We start from the raw sequence: 16,801 nt of genomic DNA on the forward strand, positions 1-16,801 counted from the left end.
AAGGAAATCTAAGAAATGCTGGTAGTCTTATTTACAATGCTTTTGTTTGTTGGTTTGCCGCAGACTGCCTTTTCAAGGTGTGTCCTATGAATAGATATTCTGCCCAGAAGCAGTACTGGAAAGCGAAGCAGGCCAAACAAGGGAACCACACAGAGGCCGCCTTGCTAAAGAAACTACAGGTAAGGGCCAGGCTGATTTGTCTTGCTCAGACTGGACCAGAACAGCAGTCACAAAAGATGTATTCATAGCCTCCTGGCTTCGTGATTTCACCCAATACCCTGAGCTTTCAGATTGCTATAAGAACATGTTGAAATGTGTAAGGGGACTTTAAGTTGTAGGGTGTGACTACTTGTTTCCTGGCATGTAGCTAACACATTCCTGCTGCCATTCTTTAGGGCGTGTCCAACTAATTAAAAGTTTCACATCACACTGAAAACCACTTCAGAATCTCTGTAGGAAAATTCAATTCAATTATATTTTACTTGACACAGCACTTAATTTTTGTAGAAAAAATAATTGAAAGATTATCCTTTGGGGATTGGATGAGTATAAATTTGATAGAACTTAGTTTTGCATCACAAAAGCTCCTGTTACTTTTATAATTAAAAACTGTACTTTTAGATCTTTGCAGTTCACTCACCATCTTGGTTGGTATTTCTAGAAATATTGCTTCTTAAGGTAATTTCATAAGACAAGAACCTCCTAAGTACTTTTTTTTTTCTCCTGAAATTTCCAACATAAAAATGGTACAGGATACATTTGTCTGCATTTCAGCATAAATATAGAAATGACCGTGCTATGTCGTAATCATTTATTTAATTACTGCCCCGTTTATCATCTTCTTCCCAAGATGTAAAGCAACCAGCCTATTTGATTTGTGATTACGTTCTTGTTACTAAACGCATTTCCTTGTCAGTTACTATACACACTGTTTGATAATCATCTTGTAGCATGCCGCGGAACTGGAACAAAAGCAGAATGAATCAGAGAATAAGAAACTCTTGGGAGAAATTGTGAAATACAGCAATGTTATACAAGTAAGTCTCTATTAATTTTTTCTTAAAGGAGGTGAGCATTTTATGGGTAATTTGTCAAAATTATCCAAGTGCATGAAATTTCGAGATACAATAGTTGGTTTGTTAGTGGAAATTATACATCTTGTGATATATTCAGTTGCTATTCAATGCACTATTTTGTGTGGTTAAGAATAAATCTGGGGGTAGATGTCGATCTCAAAGGTTCGATCCCCAGTATTGCAAACAATATAAATAAATTAAAAGTAAGAAAGAAGAGTCTGATGTAAGCACATGAAGAAGTGAACTTAAAAACAAATATATGGATGAGTTATTATATCAAAATGAAGAAGGTGAGCAAAGAATGTCCAAAGGCCTGTAAGAAGTAGTCCTTTCGGTTTATGGAAATAACGTTTGGCATCAGGAGCTTTATATGTCCATTCTGTAAGAGGAAAGTTTTAAATTTGTGGCTTGTTTGTTTATTTATTTTGTGGTAGTGGAGATTGTACCCAGGGGCATGCTACCTCTGAGCTATAGCCCAGCCCTATTTTTTTTTTTTTTTTGAAACAGGGTCTCAATAGATTGCTGAGTCTTGCTAACTGCTGAGGCTGTCCTTGAACATGCAATCCTCCTGTCTCCACCTCTGACTTGTACTTTTAGGTGGAAATCACCCTTGAGTCCTTAGCGGGTCTTCTCTTTCAGTTAGCAAGCATGCTCTGATTTCTCTCAGGTCCGCTTGTTGCCTGTGTTTCATTTAGATCCTCTTAGCTTTTTCCTTGGATTTTTTTTTTAAATTTATTTTTTATTGGTGCAATGTATTCATACATCATAGTGGTATAAAGAAAATACTTTTGTAGACATACATGCACATCTCGCCCAGTTAGCCCCTACCACAATCCCCACCCCGTTCCCTCCCCATCCCTCCTTCCCACGCTTGGCTTACTGGTTGACATCTAGTATTATAGCAATTTATACAGTATTAACATTGATAATCTCACATAACAGTTTCATTTGTCTGGTACCAAACTTTTGATGACTTAAAGATAACATTTCAATATTTCTTTTTGCTTTCTTTCTTACCAGAGAATATTTTTTTCTTTTTTTTTTTTTTTTTTAGGTGAAACTATCATACATTTATTTATTTATTTTTCAGAAAAAATCTATCCTGATATGGAGTATGGACTCTAGATACCCAAAACAGTCTCAAAGGAGAACAAAGCTAGAAGATGTATATTTTCTGATTTCAAACCATATAAAGCTACAATAATTGAAACAGTGTAGTACTGTTCTAAAGGCAGATATATAAACCATTGGAGCTAAATAAAAGCCTAGAGATAAATTCTTCCATACATTGTCAAGTTATTTTTGACAAGGTTTCCATGAACTTTTGGTGGAGGAAATACTAGTCTTTTAACTAAATATTGTTGAAAATTAATAATAAATGAAAAAGAATAAAATTGGACCCTTACCTAACACATATACAAATATTAACTCAAAATAGATAAAAGACCTAAATATAAATCTTAATACTATAAGCTTTTAGAAGAAAATCTGGGTCATAAAACCTCACAACATTGAAATTGGAAGTGATTTCTTGGATATGATTTCAATGGCACAGGCAACAAAAGAGTAAATAAACTTCCTAAAAAATAAAAAAATATTGTATATCCAAAGACAATGTAAACAGAGTTAAAAGTTACTGATCCTCTTCCAAGAGTTCCTCCTATGATCCATTTCTCCCTAACTCTCACATATTAGGGAAGGATTTTTTTTTTTTAAATAAAGGTCCCACTTTGTTCTTCAAAGAAGGCAAGGCATTTTCCAAAGTACATACCACATAACAAGATAAAATACAAATAATCATGGCAGTTGGGTCCAAGGAAAAATAATGGTCAGATGAATAAGCTGAAGTGGGGGGTGAGGCATGTTTATAAAAAACATGCTGTAAAGTTTGGTCAGCGTTGGCTGGAAGCCGTTTTCTTGGCTGCTTAGCCATAGCGAAGGATAACATGTTATGGTTTTGGCAAAGGAGGGCCAGAACAGAGAGCCGAGTTAGAGGTCTAGAAGCACAACTGTTCCCAGAAATACGACCAGGGAAGTGTTTATCCTCTGAGCGCGCATAAAGAAGACACTGTTTAATATGGTAAACAACAGCCTTAATAACTTCCTGACAGTAAATACCACAATGAGGTAAATCATAAATCTGTTTTAAAAAATAATATCTTCTGATATTTTGTCACTGGCCAATGGCAGAAGGCCAGAGCACAGGGCGAGCTGTTCTCTGAGGGGACGGGATGCCGCTTCCTGCAGTGTGGCTGAACCCGGTGCCGTGGGCACGGATGGGCTGACAGTTTCTCCTCACAGAGTCTGAGGACGGTTAAGTCCAGCAAGTGGAGCTGTGTTTCTTATCAAGTGCTTGAAGTGAAATGCTTGCCCACACAGTTAGGGGCTCAGGTTTAACACGGTGTTAGAACCCGGAGGAATGGGGTTGGCCCATTGCTCTGTGGTAAAATGAGAACCAAGGGTATAATAGTGAGTTTCCAAAGAGATGCTTTTTTTTTTAGCTAAAGAATTGCTTTTTATTTTTTGATCACTTCTTCCTCTTCCTCCTCCATCTCCTTCTCCTTCTCCTTTTCTTTTTTTTGTAGTATTGGAGATTGAATCCAGGAGCATTCTACCTTCAAGCTACACCCCCAGCTTATATTCGTGTGTGTGTGTGTGTGTGTGTGTGTGTGTGTGTGTGTGTGTGTGTGTGTTTGAAACAGGGTCTTTCTGGGTTGTTGAGAGCCTTGTTATATCACTGAGGCTGGTCTTGAGGCTTCAAGCCTCCTGTCTCAGCCTCCCAAGCACTGGCATTACAGGTGTGCCACCATGCCTGGCCGCTTCCTTCTTAAATTGTGGGTACTAAAATAATCATTATTTTTTGAAATAATTGATGGGAAGTTTATTTTGTTTTGGTTTTATTACATAGTAGGATTTCATTTTTTGGGAAGCTTTGTCTTAGAATCCAAACTATCTGAGAGATGGAGCTTCTGCACTCATCTGAGAAGGTGGTAAGGTCAGCATCTTCCGGTAAAGTCACAAAGTCTATGTAGGATGCCCAGCCCACCTTTTTTTTCTTTTCTTTAGTATATTCTGTTTCTGTGACTATGCAGGCACTGAGAAAGGATGTGGTTTGGTGGAACCTCCAGGTTTCCTTTGGGAAGCCTAGTTTTATTCTCTCACTAACCAGATGAAACACATCATTCACGGCGCCCCCCTGGTTTATTTTCCGCCTGCACGCACTTCACTGTGCAGCACGAGTGGGGGTGGAGGTGAGGGGAACCCAAAGAAAGTGAGCTAGGAAAGAAAGGTGGTGATTTTGGTGGTACTGGGGATGGAACCCAGGGAACTTCTACCTCCGGGCTGTACTCCCAGACCTATTTTATATTTTATTTGGAAACAGGGTCTCTTAAACCAGGCGAGGCTGGCTTCGAACCTGCGCGATCCTCCTGTCTCAGCCTCCCAAGCGCTGGGATTACAAGTGCGCGCCACCGCGCCCGGCTAAAGGGTGGTGATTTGGGAATGTGAAAACAGCTCCTTTGTTCAGTTTCCACCTCGATCTCTATTGTGTGATGATATGATACGTGTCTAATGGTGCAGATGCAATCCAAGAGGCGCTCAAGGAGTAACCGTGGCAATGTCTTTCCCCTACAGCTGCTGCATATAAAAAGCAACAAATACCTGACTGTCAACAAGAGATTGCCCGCTTTGCTGGAGAAGAATGCCATGCGTGTGTCTCTGGATGCTGCAGGGAATGAAGGGTCTTGGTTCTATATTCATCCCTTCTGGAAGCTGAGGAGTGAGGGCGACAATGTATGTAAACGTAAAACTAAAGGGGAAACAGGGAGTTCATAAAGGAAATCATTCTCAATCAGCGAGAGAGACTGAAAGGTGCAAAGGGAGGAAAAATACTTTTAATCAACACATTTTTATGTGAATATTCTTAATGGGTTGAGCGTATTTATTTATAGCAAAGATTGTGCTCAGAAATCATACAGCTAGAGTTTTGATTAGTTTTAAATCATCTTCCAGCTAGAGTTTGCATGAAAGAATTTAAGCAACCTTAATCTTAACTGGGACTTTTAAAAGAGAGGCAGAACTGACTTCCTTGGCCAGTCAGGAGAGAGCATGGTTGCAAGAAAAAGAGCTGTTTAAGAAACGGTGTGCCCTCCTTTGAATTAATAAGGGAACACCATGGGCCATAATAACGTTCCACTTACTGGCTCCATGGCCAGCTTCTTACAGTCTTTATGTTTTAATAGATGTGCAGTGTAGGAAGAGCTGTGGGTTTAGCATGAACTTATTGATGACAACTCTATTTAAAATAAGGTGATACGCCGGGCACGGTGGCGCACGCTTGTAATCCCCGCGCTTGGGAGGCAGAGACAGGAGGATCGCGCAGGTTCGAAGCCAGCCCCGCGCGCTGGCTTAGGAGACCCTGTTTCCAAATAAAAATGCAAAAATAGGTCTGGGAGTGTAGCCCGGAGGTAGAAGGGCTTCCAGGAACCCCAGTACCACAAAAAAAAATTATTTATATAATTTACTAATTTACAGTCATGAATCTGGATGATAGAATTTTTAGGTTGGATTTTTATGGGTAGTATTAAACATTTTAAAACAGCAATGGAAACTTTTATCTCTATCTTTGAAAACCAAAAAAAATGTAATATCTCCATTTGGTATACAATATTTTGGTATAAAAACAAATATAAAAATGTTTTAGCTGAGTGTGGTGGCACACACTTGTAATCCCCGTGCTTGGGAGGCAGAGACAGGAGGATCTCGCAGGTTCAAAGACAACCTCTCTGGCTTAAGAGACCCTGCTTCCAAATAAAAATATAAAATAGGTCTGGGAGGTAGAAGGGTTTTCAGGAACCCCAGTACCACCAAAAATAAAAAAAAAAATAAAATAAGGTGATAGCCAGATATGGTGGTGCACACTTGTTATCCCAGTACTTGAGAGGCTGAGACTGGAGGATCACATGTTCAAGAGCAGTGTCAGCAACTTAATGAGATTCTCAGCAATCGAGTGAGACCCTGTTTCAAAACAAAAAACAAAATATGGTTAGGGTGTAGCTCTGAGGTAGAATGCCTCTGTGTTCAATCTCTGATACCACACACACACACAAAGGTTGAGAAGTATTTGCACATTGTTACGTAAATTTTAGTAATTGCCAAAATGTTCACTGCTATTTGATAAAGAAAAAGTTATGTGAAATGTTTTATTAGGACCAATAGTTTGACATTTTTATGTGTAATGAGTAAAATGTTGGATGACAGTCTCTAGCACTTGGGAGATATCAATAAAGGCTGGTCAACACTGCACACTGAATAACTTTCATATATAGAACACCCTAAAAAGACTGGGCCAGGGATCAGTTGTTGAGATTTAAAAAAATTGACATTCCGAGCTAAAAGCAATATAAAAATATATAACTGCTCTGACAGAGTTTTCTCCGTCAATACTTTGATTGCATTTTAATGTGTCTCGGGTATCTGTCATGTTAGAAATGTCTTCTTTTATAGTGAATCTATTTTTTACAGTGCATTTTAAAGTATGATTTCAATTCCACAGGGTGCAAGCGCCTGTGATTTCCTTTGGTTAGTAACTTGTGGTGATCTCTCCTCGGGTGAGGTGGGGGAGCATGGCATGCAGGAATGGAATGCACTTTGAATCTTGGGTTGGAATCCTTCAATAAGCCCTACTTTTTTTTTTTTCTTTTGTCATCGAGTCATGTGCTGTGAGCATGTTACCTATTTTAATTTCAGTAGATAGTTAATTACAATCAACTCTCATTTATTCAGGGGCTGATTATACAGTTTCTGAAAGACCCATTCCTTTGACGCCTCTTCTTGTAATTGTCGTCCACTCTTGCCCCCACGTAGTGTCCCTGCGTGTGGGTGGTCCATGAAAATTAAACCTCAAAACATACAAAACTTGATCTCAGAGCATGAAAGAATACAATACAATGATTGGATAAATTGGGCCTTTGGATGAGCTGTGAATTATATTAATTCACTCTGCTCATTTATTCTTTCTTTCCTTGCCTCCAAATCACTTTACAGAGTCATTAGAGAGTTGAATGTAATGAACTATTTTCAAATAATTAGTTCTATTAGAAAACAAAGCAAAACAGAACCTACCACTCAGACACTCCATCTTGGTGAAAATGGAACTCGTAATTGTTAAGCACAATGTAGACGTTGTCTTTAGATGTGCTCCATATAGCATGGCTACAACGACCCTCCACGTTGCTCTTTGCTGGAGTAGCTCACTGTGTTTGCTCACCACTGTGTATCTTTCGTGTACGATTAAGGTTGCTGTGGACACCCACGCACACCCACAGCCCTGTATTGGCCACATCAGGAGTTATACTATAATCCTCATTTTCTTCCCTAGGAAGAGGTAGCATTTTTCTAAAATATAGTTGCCTTCACCTTCATGTTTTGGTGAAGAGAATTGCAAATACTGTCACTTCACAGGAAGTGCTTCAATTACTACTGATTTTCTTTTAAAGGGTATTAAATTAAGAAGTGGAAATTGCAATGTTTAGAAGACTTTAGAAATTATAGTTTACTATCCAGAAATTAGTTATGACTTAGGCTGTATGCATGCAACAGGATGGTCTTAGACACAAGTCAAATGTAAGAGTGAAGGGCTGGGGATCCTGCATCCCCAGCCCCTGCTGGGATGCAGGGATGGGGATGCGGCTCAGTGGCAGGGCACTCGCCTAGTATGTTCTATTCCTAGTGCTGCAATAAATATGCAAACAAATAAATAAATATGCATAATTGGTATGTATTAGGTCTAAGGATCTTTCTAAATTGGCTTCATTATATGATGATCAAAACATATTTTTTAAAAAAATGCAGAGATGAGGTGGAATGTAATCTGAGGAGAAAGGTGTTCATTACCCTAAAAAAATCACCAGTTCTTGCCACTTGGGTGTACCTTTATATGATACGCTGGAGGACTGGGGGAAGATGGTTTGGGGGAAAATAGACTGACTCATAGATTGTTCAGCTTTCATCTGTAGAGAAAGCCCTCGCTTGCTGTTGAGCTGTTAGAAAATCACCAGGGACAACTGTGGGCAAAGAACATAAATATCTCATTTTCACATACCATCTTATGATTGAGTAGTTAATTTTTCATTTTCAATGGTGATCTAGGGAGGACATGGGTTGTTTACTTTGATGGTAGATTTCGAAGATGGAGAAGGCCAGATATTCTTTAAATTAAGAGAAAACTTAAATTCTTAGAGAAAGAGAATCTTTCCATCTAGCAGGTGGATTTTGCTGTTTTAAAAAATGGTGCGCTGTGAATTTCTAGCAGAGGTGGAACTAGGAGCCTGGTGTTTTGAGTTTTGATTCCTGTCGTGGCGTCCTTTTTACTATAACAGGTGCCGCTTAAGAAGGAGGGTAACTGCACATGGCATTATAATATTCTGTATTTTCAGCAAAACCCCAGCTTGAATCTTACATGACTGTTAAATAGCATCTACAGAAATGCTTTTGGAATTAAACATTTTTAAAAAGATATTAATGAGCTAGAGCGAATATGACGGCTAGCCCTGGGATGTGCCCTAAAAGGACTTCCCCTCAGGTTCTGGGGTAAATATGTGATTTCCCAGAAAGCATCTGGCCCTGTCTGCGGATCAGGCCCCCAAATACACTCTTCTGACAACATCACCAACTTGAATATTTGCCAAGTGATCTTATTTTGTGTGAATTTCTCAAGAATAGGGACAATTTATTTCACACTGTGGGTTTCTTCCTGGTACCTCTTACTGGGTTTTGTATTTCACATGATTGGCATTTCGTCCATTTTGTTTGCAAGTTTTATTCAGTTTGGCTAATCATTGTCAATAATAAGATGGAAGATCTAGAAATCAGCAAATTAATATTCGATTCCAGCTGGCATGGTGGTGTGAATGACTACAATTCCAGTACTTAATCCCAGAATGTGAGAGGCTGAAACAGAAGGATCATAGGTTCGAGGCCAGCCTTAGCCATCTAGCTAGGCCCTCTATAATTTAGTGAGTTCCTATTTCAAAATAAAAAGTAAAACAGGGTTGGAGGTGCAGCTCAGGGGTAGAACACACACACACACACACACACACACACACACACACACACACTCTCAGATTCTACTTATAAATTCTGTCCTTATCAACCCTTGGAAACAGTTCATATGCATTAAAACATGTTGGCTGTATGAAATTTAGAAATATAGGTCTCTTTAAAATATAGAAGACAGTGTGAATGGTTGTTTGCTTAGTGAGCTTGGGGATTCTCTATCATATTGGCATCTCCAAAAAGAGTTTGTGACAACAGTGCCCTGTATGAATTTTGATTTCTGTATATAAGCCATATAAGAGTATCTGATACTGAAAATATGAATTTATGTTACCTAAAGTTTTGGTTTAGGCAGAGATGTATCGGGAGGTTCTGAGTCCTAATTTGTTTTCCAATTATGTATCAAACTAATTATCCTAATATATAATTGGTATGAATTATGCAAAGGGAAAGTTTTGTTTTTCAGCTCTGAGATGGTGAGAAATTTCATAATGGAGAGTATAGACACTGCAGTAATATATCTCCTAAGGAGATTTAGCAATGTAACTAACTTTAACAACTAAAGGAAAACTTCATTATTATTATTATCAAGAAAAGATGACTTTAAGTCAGGTATGGTGATGCATACATATAATCCCAGTACATGGAAGGCTGAGACAGCAGGATCACTGGTTAAGGACAGCCTCGGCAATGTAGCTAGACTCTCAGCAACCTAGTAAAATTCTGTTTCAAAATAAAAAATAAAAAGACTGGGGGTGTAGCTCCAAGGTACAATGCCCCCGGATTTAATCCCCGATACTACTAAATAAATAAATAAATAAGTAAATTTAATTCTCCACAATATAAGATACAAATAGTATTTGGAGCCAACTGTGGTGGCGCACGCTTGTAATCCCAGCATTTGGGAGGCTGAGAGAGGAGGATTGGGGTTCGCGGACAGCCTCAGCTACTTAGCGAGGCCCTTTGCAATTCAGTAAGACCCTGTTTCAAAATAAAAAGAAAAAAATCGGGCTGGGGGTGTAGCTCAGAGGTAGAATGCCCCTGGGTTCCATCCCCAGTACTACAAAAAACAAAAACAAAACTATTTGGACATAAAGTAGACATTGCTATGATAGACATTGCTATGATAAACAGTCAATAACTTCCTTCCTGAGCACTTTTATCAGAACCAATTTTAATTTTTATTTAAAAAGGAGTACCAGAGCCGGGCGTGGTGGCGCACGCTTGTAATCCCAGCATTCGGGAGGCTGAGACCGGAGGATCACGGTTCGCGGACAGCCTCGGCTACTTAGTGAGGCCCTCCGCAACTCAGTGAGACTCGGTTTCAAAATAAAGAATAAAAAATAGGGCAGGGGGTGTAGCTCGGAAGTCAAATGCCCCTGGGTTATGCCCCCAGACCTGCAAAACTAAACTAAACTAAAATAAAAAGGAGTACCAGGTTTAAGGGGCATTATTAATTTTGGATGTTAAAGATAAGTGATAACCAGATGCCCAAGCCCCTATAAAAAACATATTTTTGTAAAGTCATACTCAATCCTGTATTTCTTGACTCCTGGTGACATAGATTTCTGAGTTTATGGGAAAACCAGGTTTACCAGACTCGAGTCTCGCTGCAGAGATAACACAGATGTATCACATTTTCTGCTTGCACTTGAGCTGATTCTCGTATTTTTTTCTTTGTGGCAGAGGCATTTACTATCTGCCTCTGCTCTGCTTGTGGCATACGGCCTTCCAGCGAGGAAAAATGGCCTAATTATTGACTTTACGAAAGCATCAACTTACAGGGGAAACTAATAAGAAATAGATCTCCACTAGTTTTATGAATTCAGACTGAAAGACACTGTGGGACACGATTGCATGATCATTTATTAGAAGATATTTTACCTTAAGGAGAAAAAGAATCGAACTAAAATTTGTGTGGAAGATAAAAGGAACAGGCGTTAGAGGTCAGTAATGAGGGCTCCAGTGCAGCTATTTTTAACCTCACAGATGGCACCAAAGGTCCATGCGTGTCTCAGTTGCAATTTCCTTCTGGTTCCTAGATCGTCGTGGGAGACAAAGTTGTTCTGATGCCTGTGAATGCGGGTCAGCCCCTCCACGCCAGCAACATAGAGCTGCTCGATAACCCGGGCTGCAAAGAGGTAAGCACCGGGAAGAAGTCGCTCATATGATTTTCTCACGTGAGAGAGAGAGAGAAAAAAAATTATGGAGTTCTTTTCAGTGTTTTCATGAGCATAATCCCCGCTGTACTGTCTGAGGTCCACGAAGATGCTAATTAGCTTTTTGTGGACTGCCCTTTGAAGATAGTTTTATCGACACACTTCCTTGTCCAATGTGTTTTTCTTCTCTTCTAGTTGAAGTAATAATTTTTTTTGTATAGCATCGAATTTGTGGTCTTCTAACGCCTAGCATTTCTTCATCGATAGGTGAATGCTGTTAACAGCAACACTAGCTGGAGAATCACTTTGTTTATGAAATTTAGCTCCTACCGAGAGGATGTTTTGAAAGGAGTAAGTATGTGCTTCATTGAACATTTGCTGGAAGGAGTGAAGGTAGTCTTATTAAAATTCTAAGTGTAGCCGGGTGTGGTGGCGCACGCTTGTAATCCCCGCGCTTGGGAGGCGGAGACAGGAGGATGGCGCAGGTTCGAAGCCAGCCGCGCGCGCTGGCTTAGGAGACCCTGTTTCCAAATAAAAAAGTATAAAAAATAGGTCTGGGAGTGTAGCCCGGAGGTAGAAGGGCTTTCAGGAACCCCAGTACCACCAAAAAAAAAAAAAAAAAAAAGAATTCTAAGTGTAGAGCCGGGCGTGGTGGCGCACGCTTGTAATCCCCGCGCTTGGGAGGCGGAGACAGGAGGATGGCGCAGGTTCGAAGCCAGCAGCGCTGACTTAAGAGACCCTGTTTCCAAATAAAAACGTAAAAATAGGTCTGGGAGTGTGGCCCGGAGGTAGATGGGCTTCCAGGAACCCCATTCAAAGCCACATTATCAAAGCCAAACAGACACTGCTGCTTCTGATGTCTATTTATTTGTACGGTTGTTAGAAATACAGTGTGTTTTTTAATCTGTTTTTCTAGGGTGATGTTGTTAGGTTGTTTCATGCAGAACAAGAGAAGTTTCTGACTTGTGATGAATATGAGAAAAAGCAGCACATTTTCCTTCGAACAACCTTGCGTCAATCAGCAACTTCTGCTACTAGTTCTAAAGCACTCTGGGAAATAGAGGTGTGTACAATTTTTTTTTTTTGCCATTTTAAGTATTTTTCTTTTTTTTTACCGTTCAATACATAGTTTTCTCGATGCCCTTGACTATCTGAGACCGGCTGATCTCAGTATACCGTTCTTTAGTTTCATCCATTTTCCTGCAAATGACATAGTTTTGTCTGTATGGCGGAGTAAAATTCCATTGTGTATATGTGCCATATCTTCTGTTGGTGGACACCTTAGTTTGGTCCATAAATTGGCTATTGTGAGTTATGTTGCTATAAACTTGATATGTATTACCATAGTATTCTAACTTTAATTTTTTTGGAAAATATCGAAAAGTGGTATAGCTGGGTTTTATGGAGATTTAATTCCTAGTCTTTTGAGGAAACTCCATACTGATCTCCACAGTGGCTGTACTAATTTGCAGTCTCACCAACAGTCTCGCTGTTTCCTACGGGTAGGGGTGGGTAGTGTGGCGGGATCTGACGGGAACCACTCCAATTCCAATCAGTGTATAACAGTTCCTATTTTTTTCACATCCTCACCAGCATTTGTTATTGTTTGTATTCTTGATAATTGCCACAGAATAATTTTTTAAGCCAACTTGTACCCCTTCAATGATGTGACCAGTTTGCAAGGATACTACTTCCTTCACCTATTTGCTCTAGAGTGCCTTTCGTTTCTTTCCTTCTTCCCTCCTTTCTTTCTTTCCTTCTTTCTTTCTTTCTTTCTTTCTTTCTTTCTTTCTTTCTTTCTTTCTTTCTTCCTTTCTTCCTTCCTTCCTCTTTCTCTTTCTCTCTCTCTCCCTCATTTAACAAAGACAAGTATCTGATTTTACCTTTTAAAAATCCATCATGAAATTTTGTCAGTGCTAATGAGATTCAAACCCATATTCTTCAATATAGGAGGATCCACTCTAAGATATCAGAACTGTACTGTCATGGAGGAGAACAATGTTTATTTCTTCTGGGTATGCCATTTCTATTGGAATCAAGAGACTCAGTTAAGAATTTCTTTTACCCCTTATAAAGTATTCTTTAACGGTAAAAGCAAGTTAAAGTGATAATGAAAGTGTGAGATATAGATTTTTGCCTAAAGGAGCTTTCTATATAGTTGAGGAGATAAGATATACATCACTATCTGGGCATGGTGGCACATACCTGTAATCCCAGTACTTGGGAGGCTGAGACAGGAGGATTATACACTTGAGGCCAGTACAGTAACTGAGCAAAATAAAAAGGGCTGAGGGTATAACTCAGAGGTAGAATCCTCAATATCTTCTTCCGCCCCAGGAAAAAATATACATAACTGCCTGTGATCAAGCCAAGGAGTGATGAGTTGCATCTTGACTGAATGGGCCTCTAAACCTTTAGCAGTGGTTCTCAACCATTCAAACCCATCACTTAACTTGTTTGAAAGCATATATTTTGTAATATTTTCCATGATATCCTAAAACAGAATGTATAGGTTCTCACAGTTAAAAATGAGCATAATGCTGACATTCTAATAATAAGAAGAAATAAAAGGAAAATATTTTCTAATAAAAATATGTATCTCAACATGTAAATGAATGCTCTGGGAGAAATGACATATCTATCTTTGATAAATCCATTTACATCCTGAATTAGACAAACATGGTAGAGTAGAATCGGAAGGCCTTCTGCACAAGTTCAGAAGAAATTTTGAGACCTCAAATGATAACAAATAGGAGAGGTAAAAACAGAGCAAACTTATGTGCACATTAAAAAAAATAGAGGGAAATAACCATAATTAAGGTGTAACAAGGCAAATTACACTTGAAACAGAGAAGTACGTTTATGCAAATGAGACGAGCCTTGTTGATAAATGTAACTAACACCAAAGGAATCCTTGGAGTTCTGACATGCTTTTGGGTGGAGATGATAGAGTACGATAAGTTGAATTTCCTATCTTGAAAGCCCAGGACATGTCTGAGCACACTTTTAGCCTCTGGCATTCAGAAGGCCTATGGTTACCATCTCTGTCAAGAGGGGATGAGGTTGAGAGCTGGGACAAACACTGCCATCGAAGCAGGTACACAGGAGGCTGTGTGAGCCCTGGCCAGAGGCTGCCACAACCACCAGGCTAAGGCTGACGAATAGCAGGCAGCCCCCCAAATAAGTGCGTAAATAAAACATTTTTACCCTATAGATTTCCGATTGTTGTGTTCTAACACCTTGAAAATATATTGAGATAGCAGTAATATGAGGTACTATTTAAAACTCTATTAATAAAATAAAATGAGGTTTCTGCCTACATAATACTTGGTTCCAAATCTGTCCGAAGGAGTTTTGAAAGTTCCGTTCTATGCTTAGTCTGATAGCTTTTGCTATAACGGAATCATTGCACTGAAACCCTTTCCATCAAATGTGTAGTTGGAAATTCCACAGCACACCAAGCGAGCAGCCAGAATTGTTATTTAATAACTTTAAGATAATGTCTTTACTACATTTAAGTTCCCCTCCCCATAGTGAATTTCTTAAACGATCGGACCTTTCATCCCACTTGATGTGAAAACTTTTTAGTGTGCTCAAGTACTGAAGCAATTAACAATGTGTGTTTGTGGGAGGCTTATTTCTGTATGAGATTTGAAAGATCCTGCAGGCTGCAGGACATTCCCTGTTGTGTGCTGTAGCAGCTGGGCTTCATCAGGAAGGCTGGGCATCGTGCTCAGTCAGCAGGAGGATCTGGCGTTTCACGAAGGGAGGTATTTAATATAGGCAATTAGGGTTGACGTCACTGGAGGGTCTGGAGGAAGAAAACCCGCGTGGGGAAAATGGACCTCCTGAACACCCAGCCTGATGTGAAGATGCTCGGCCCCTCCCCAGAGCCCATAGGCCTTTCCTCATGAGCTGCACTGTCCTCTTGCACCCAGCCCGTAGACTGGACCTGTTGACCGCTACCACTGTTCCTAGCCCTGGACCTGGAAGAAGAAACTCTCTGCTTCCTTCCTCTGTTTTCCATTCTAATGGGAATGCCCAGACCTCTGCCAGGTGAAGTTTCTAGCCCTTTGATACAAGGAATCATTTAGAAGGGTGAGGATTGTCCTATTGGCCAGACATACTACTTAACACATGCTGGGCTTTTCTGTGAATTACGGGAGATTTCCTCTCCTGACCGTTGCTTATTAAATGCCAATAGTGTCCTTCTACAATCACTGTGATCCATAAAAATGCCCTCCCTTCCAAATCTCCAATATTCCCTAGGGAGCTATACTGCCATTGCTAGACCCACTAAGGTCTAGGCTGGTAATTTATCTGGGGCCTAGAAGGTGGAGTCTAGCAAAAGACGTTAGAAAGCGCTATACATTAGTCGACAGAATTGAAGGCTGCAGAACAAGCCAAAGCATTGTCAATAGTAACAATAAGAAGGCAATCTGCTGAGAGAGAATCCTGAAAAGTTACCCTAGCTCTTCAGTATGCCTTATGGTATTTAATCTTCACAGCAGTACTATGAATGACCCCCATTTTGTACATAGAGATGTTACATTACCGCGATCGTACCTTGATAACTGGCAGAGTCGAGACTCAAACAGCCATCGACGCGCATGAGTTCTACTGCGTCAGCCCCAGCGAGCCTGGAGGCTCAGCACCTGGGGCGAGGCGAGCTTGAAGGTCAGGTATCTAAGGACATGGTATTCGTAAAAAAGCATACAGGGAAAGGGCCAAGAATCAAGTGAGCTCAGCCCTGCAGGCGTTAGCACCCGAGGCTTCCTCTGCCCCAGTGTCCAGCCCCTGCAGGACTGTTTCATTTTCCTCCACGTTCCGGTCACTCACCTCCGAGCTGCCCAGGAGGCCGGCCCTGTGTACAGGAGCATTTCTAGTTCCTTCATCTTGCACTCGGGTTGTCTCCTTCCCAGTATTTGTCAAGTTTGCCTATTCTCTTCTCTCCATTACAATGAAAACTCGAGGCACAGCCACCACCATGACACTATTGTATTGTCTTGCAGAGCGAGCGTTGGCTCTCTTGCTTGGTATCTGAACAAGAGGAGGGGGGGACGACTCACAGCCTTGGTTTTGGGCTGGAGCAGTTGGGGCCTTGGAAATATGGCTTTTGGGGTAAAGCCGTGTTTGCAGCTCTAAGGCAGGAGCCGCGGGCTCGGCACAGTGAGCTAACAACTGTCGCACCAAGTCTTGCTCACGTGCGGAGGACTTTGTTCTTCTGCCACATTGTACTCTTATGAAAACACATTTTAGATTTGACGTGAGCAGATGAGCGATGAGCGTGAGCAGGCAGCGCTCGTGCAGACCTGGCCTTTCTGGGCTGGGACGTGAACGCCATCCGGCCGCTGTGTCACCACTGCTCTTTGTCCATAGGTGGTTCACCATGACCCATGCCGCGGGGGCGCAGGACAGTGGAACAGCCTGTTCAGATTCAAACATCTTGCAACTGGAAACTATTTAGCTGCAGAGGTAAGACTATCGGATCTGGGGCTATGAAGTTTCTGA

At 40.5% G+C, this 16,801-nt stretch overlaps 1 protein-coding gene across 4 annotated transcripts in view; it reads left to right on the plus strand.

The window, feature by feature from the left end:
- Positions 1 to 16,801, plus strand: part of ITPR2 (inositol 1,4,5-trisphosphate receptor type 2) — a gene marked incomplete at both ends in the record, with an annotated part of 551,977 nt that overhangs the window by 104,310 nt on the left and 430,866 nt on the right. For 3 of the 4 annotated variants that reach the window (XM_080705463.1, XM_080705466.1, XM_080705464.1), the window contains 7 exons: positions 64 to 179; positions 951 to 1,037; positions 4,710 to 4,868; positions 11,174 to 11,272; positions 11,558 to 11,641; positions 12,207 to 12,353; positions 16,670 to 16,765. In XM_080705463.1, the coding sequence (XP_080561589.1) occupies positions 64 to 179; positions 951 to 1,037; positions 4,710 to 4,868; positions 11,174 to 11,272; positions 11,558 to 11,641; positions 12,207 to 12,353; positions 16,670 to 16,765 (788 nt within the window). The remainder of the gene's footprint in view (positions 1 to 63; positions 180 to 950; positions 1,038 to 4,709; positions 4,869 to 11,173; positions 11,273 to 11,557; positions 11,642 to 12,206; positions 12,354 to 16,669; positions 16,766 to 16,801) is intronic. The other variant, XM_080705465.1, reaches the window with a different exon arrangement.

This window comes from Muscardinus avellanarius, assembly GCF_963383645.1.
Source record: "Muscardinus avellanarius genome assembly, chromosome: 11".
NCBI classification, from domain to species: domain Eukaryota; kingdom Metazoa; phylum Chordata; class Mammalia; order Rodentia; family Gliridae; genus Muscardinus; species Muscardinus avellanarius.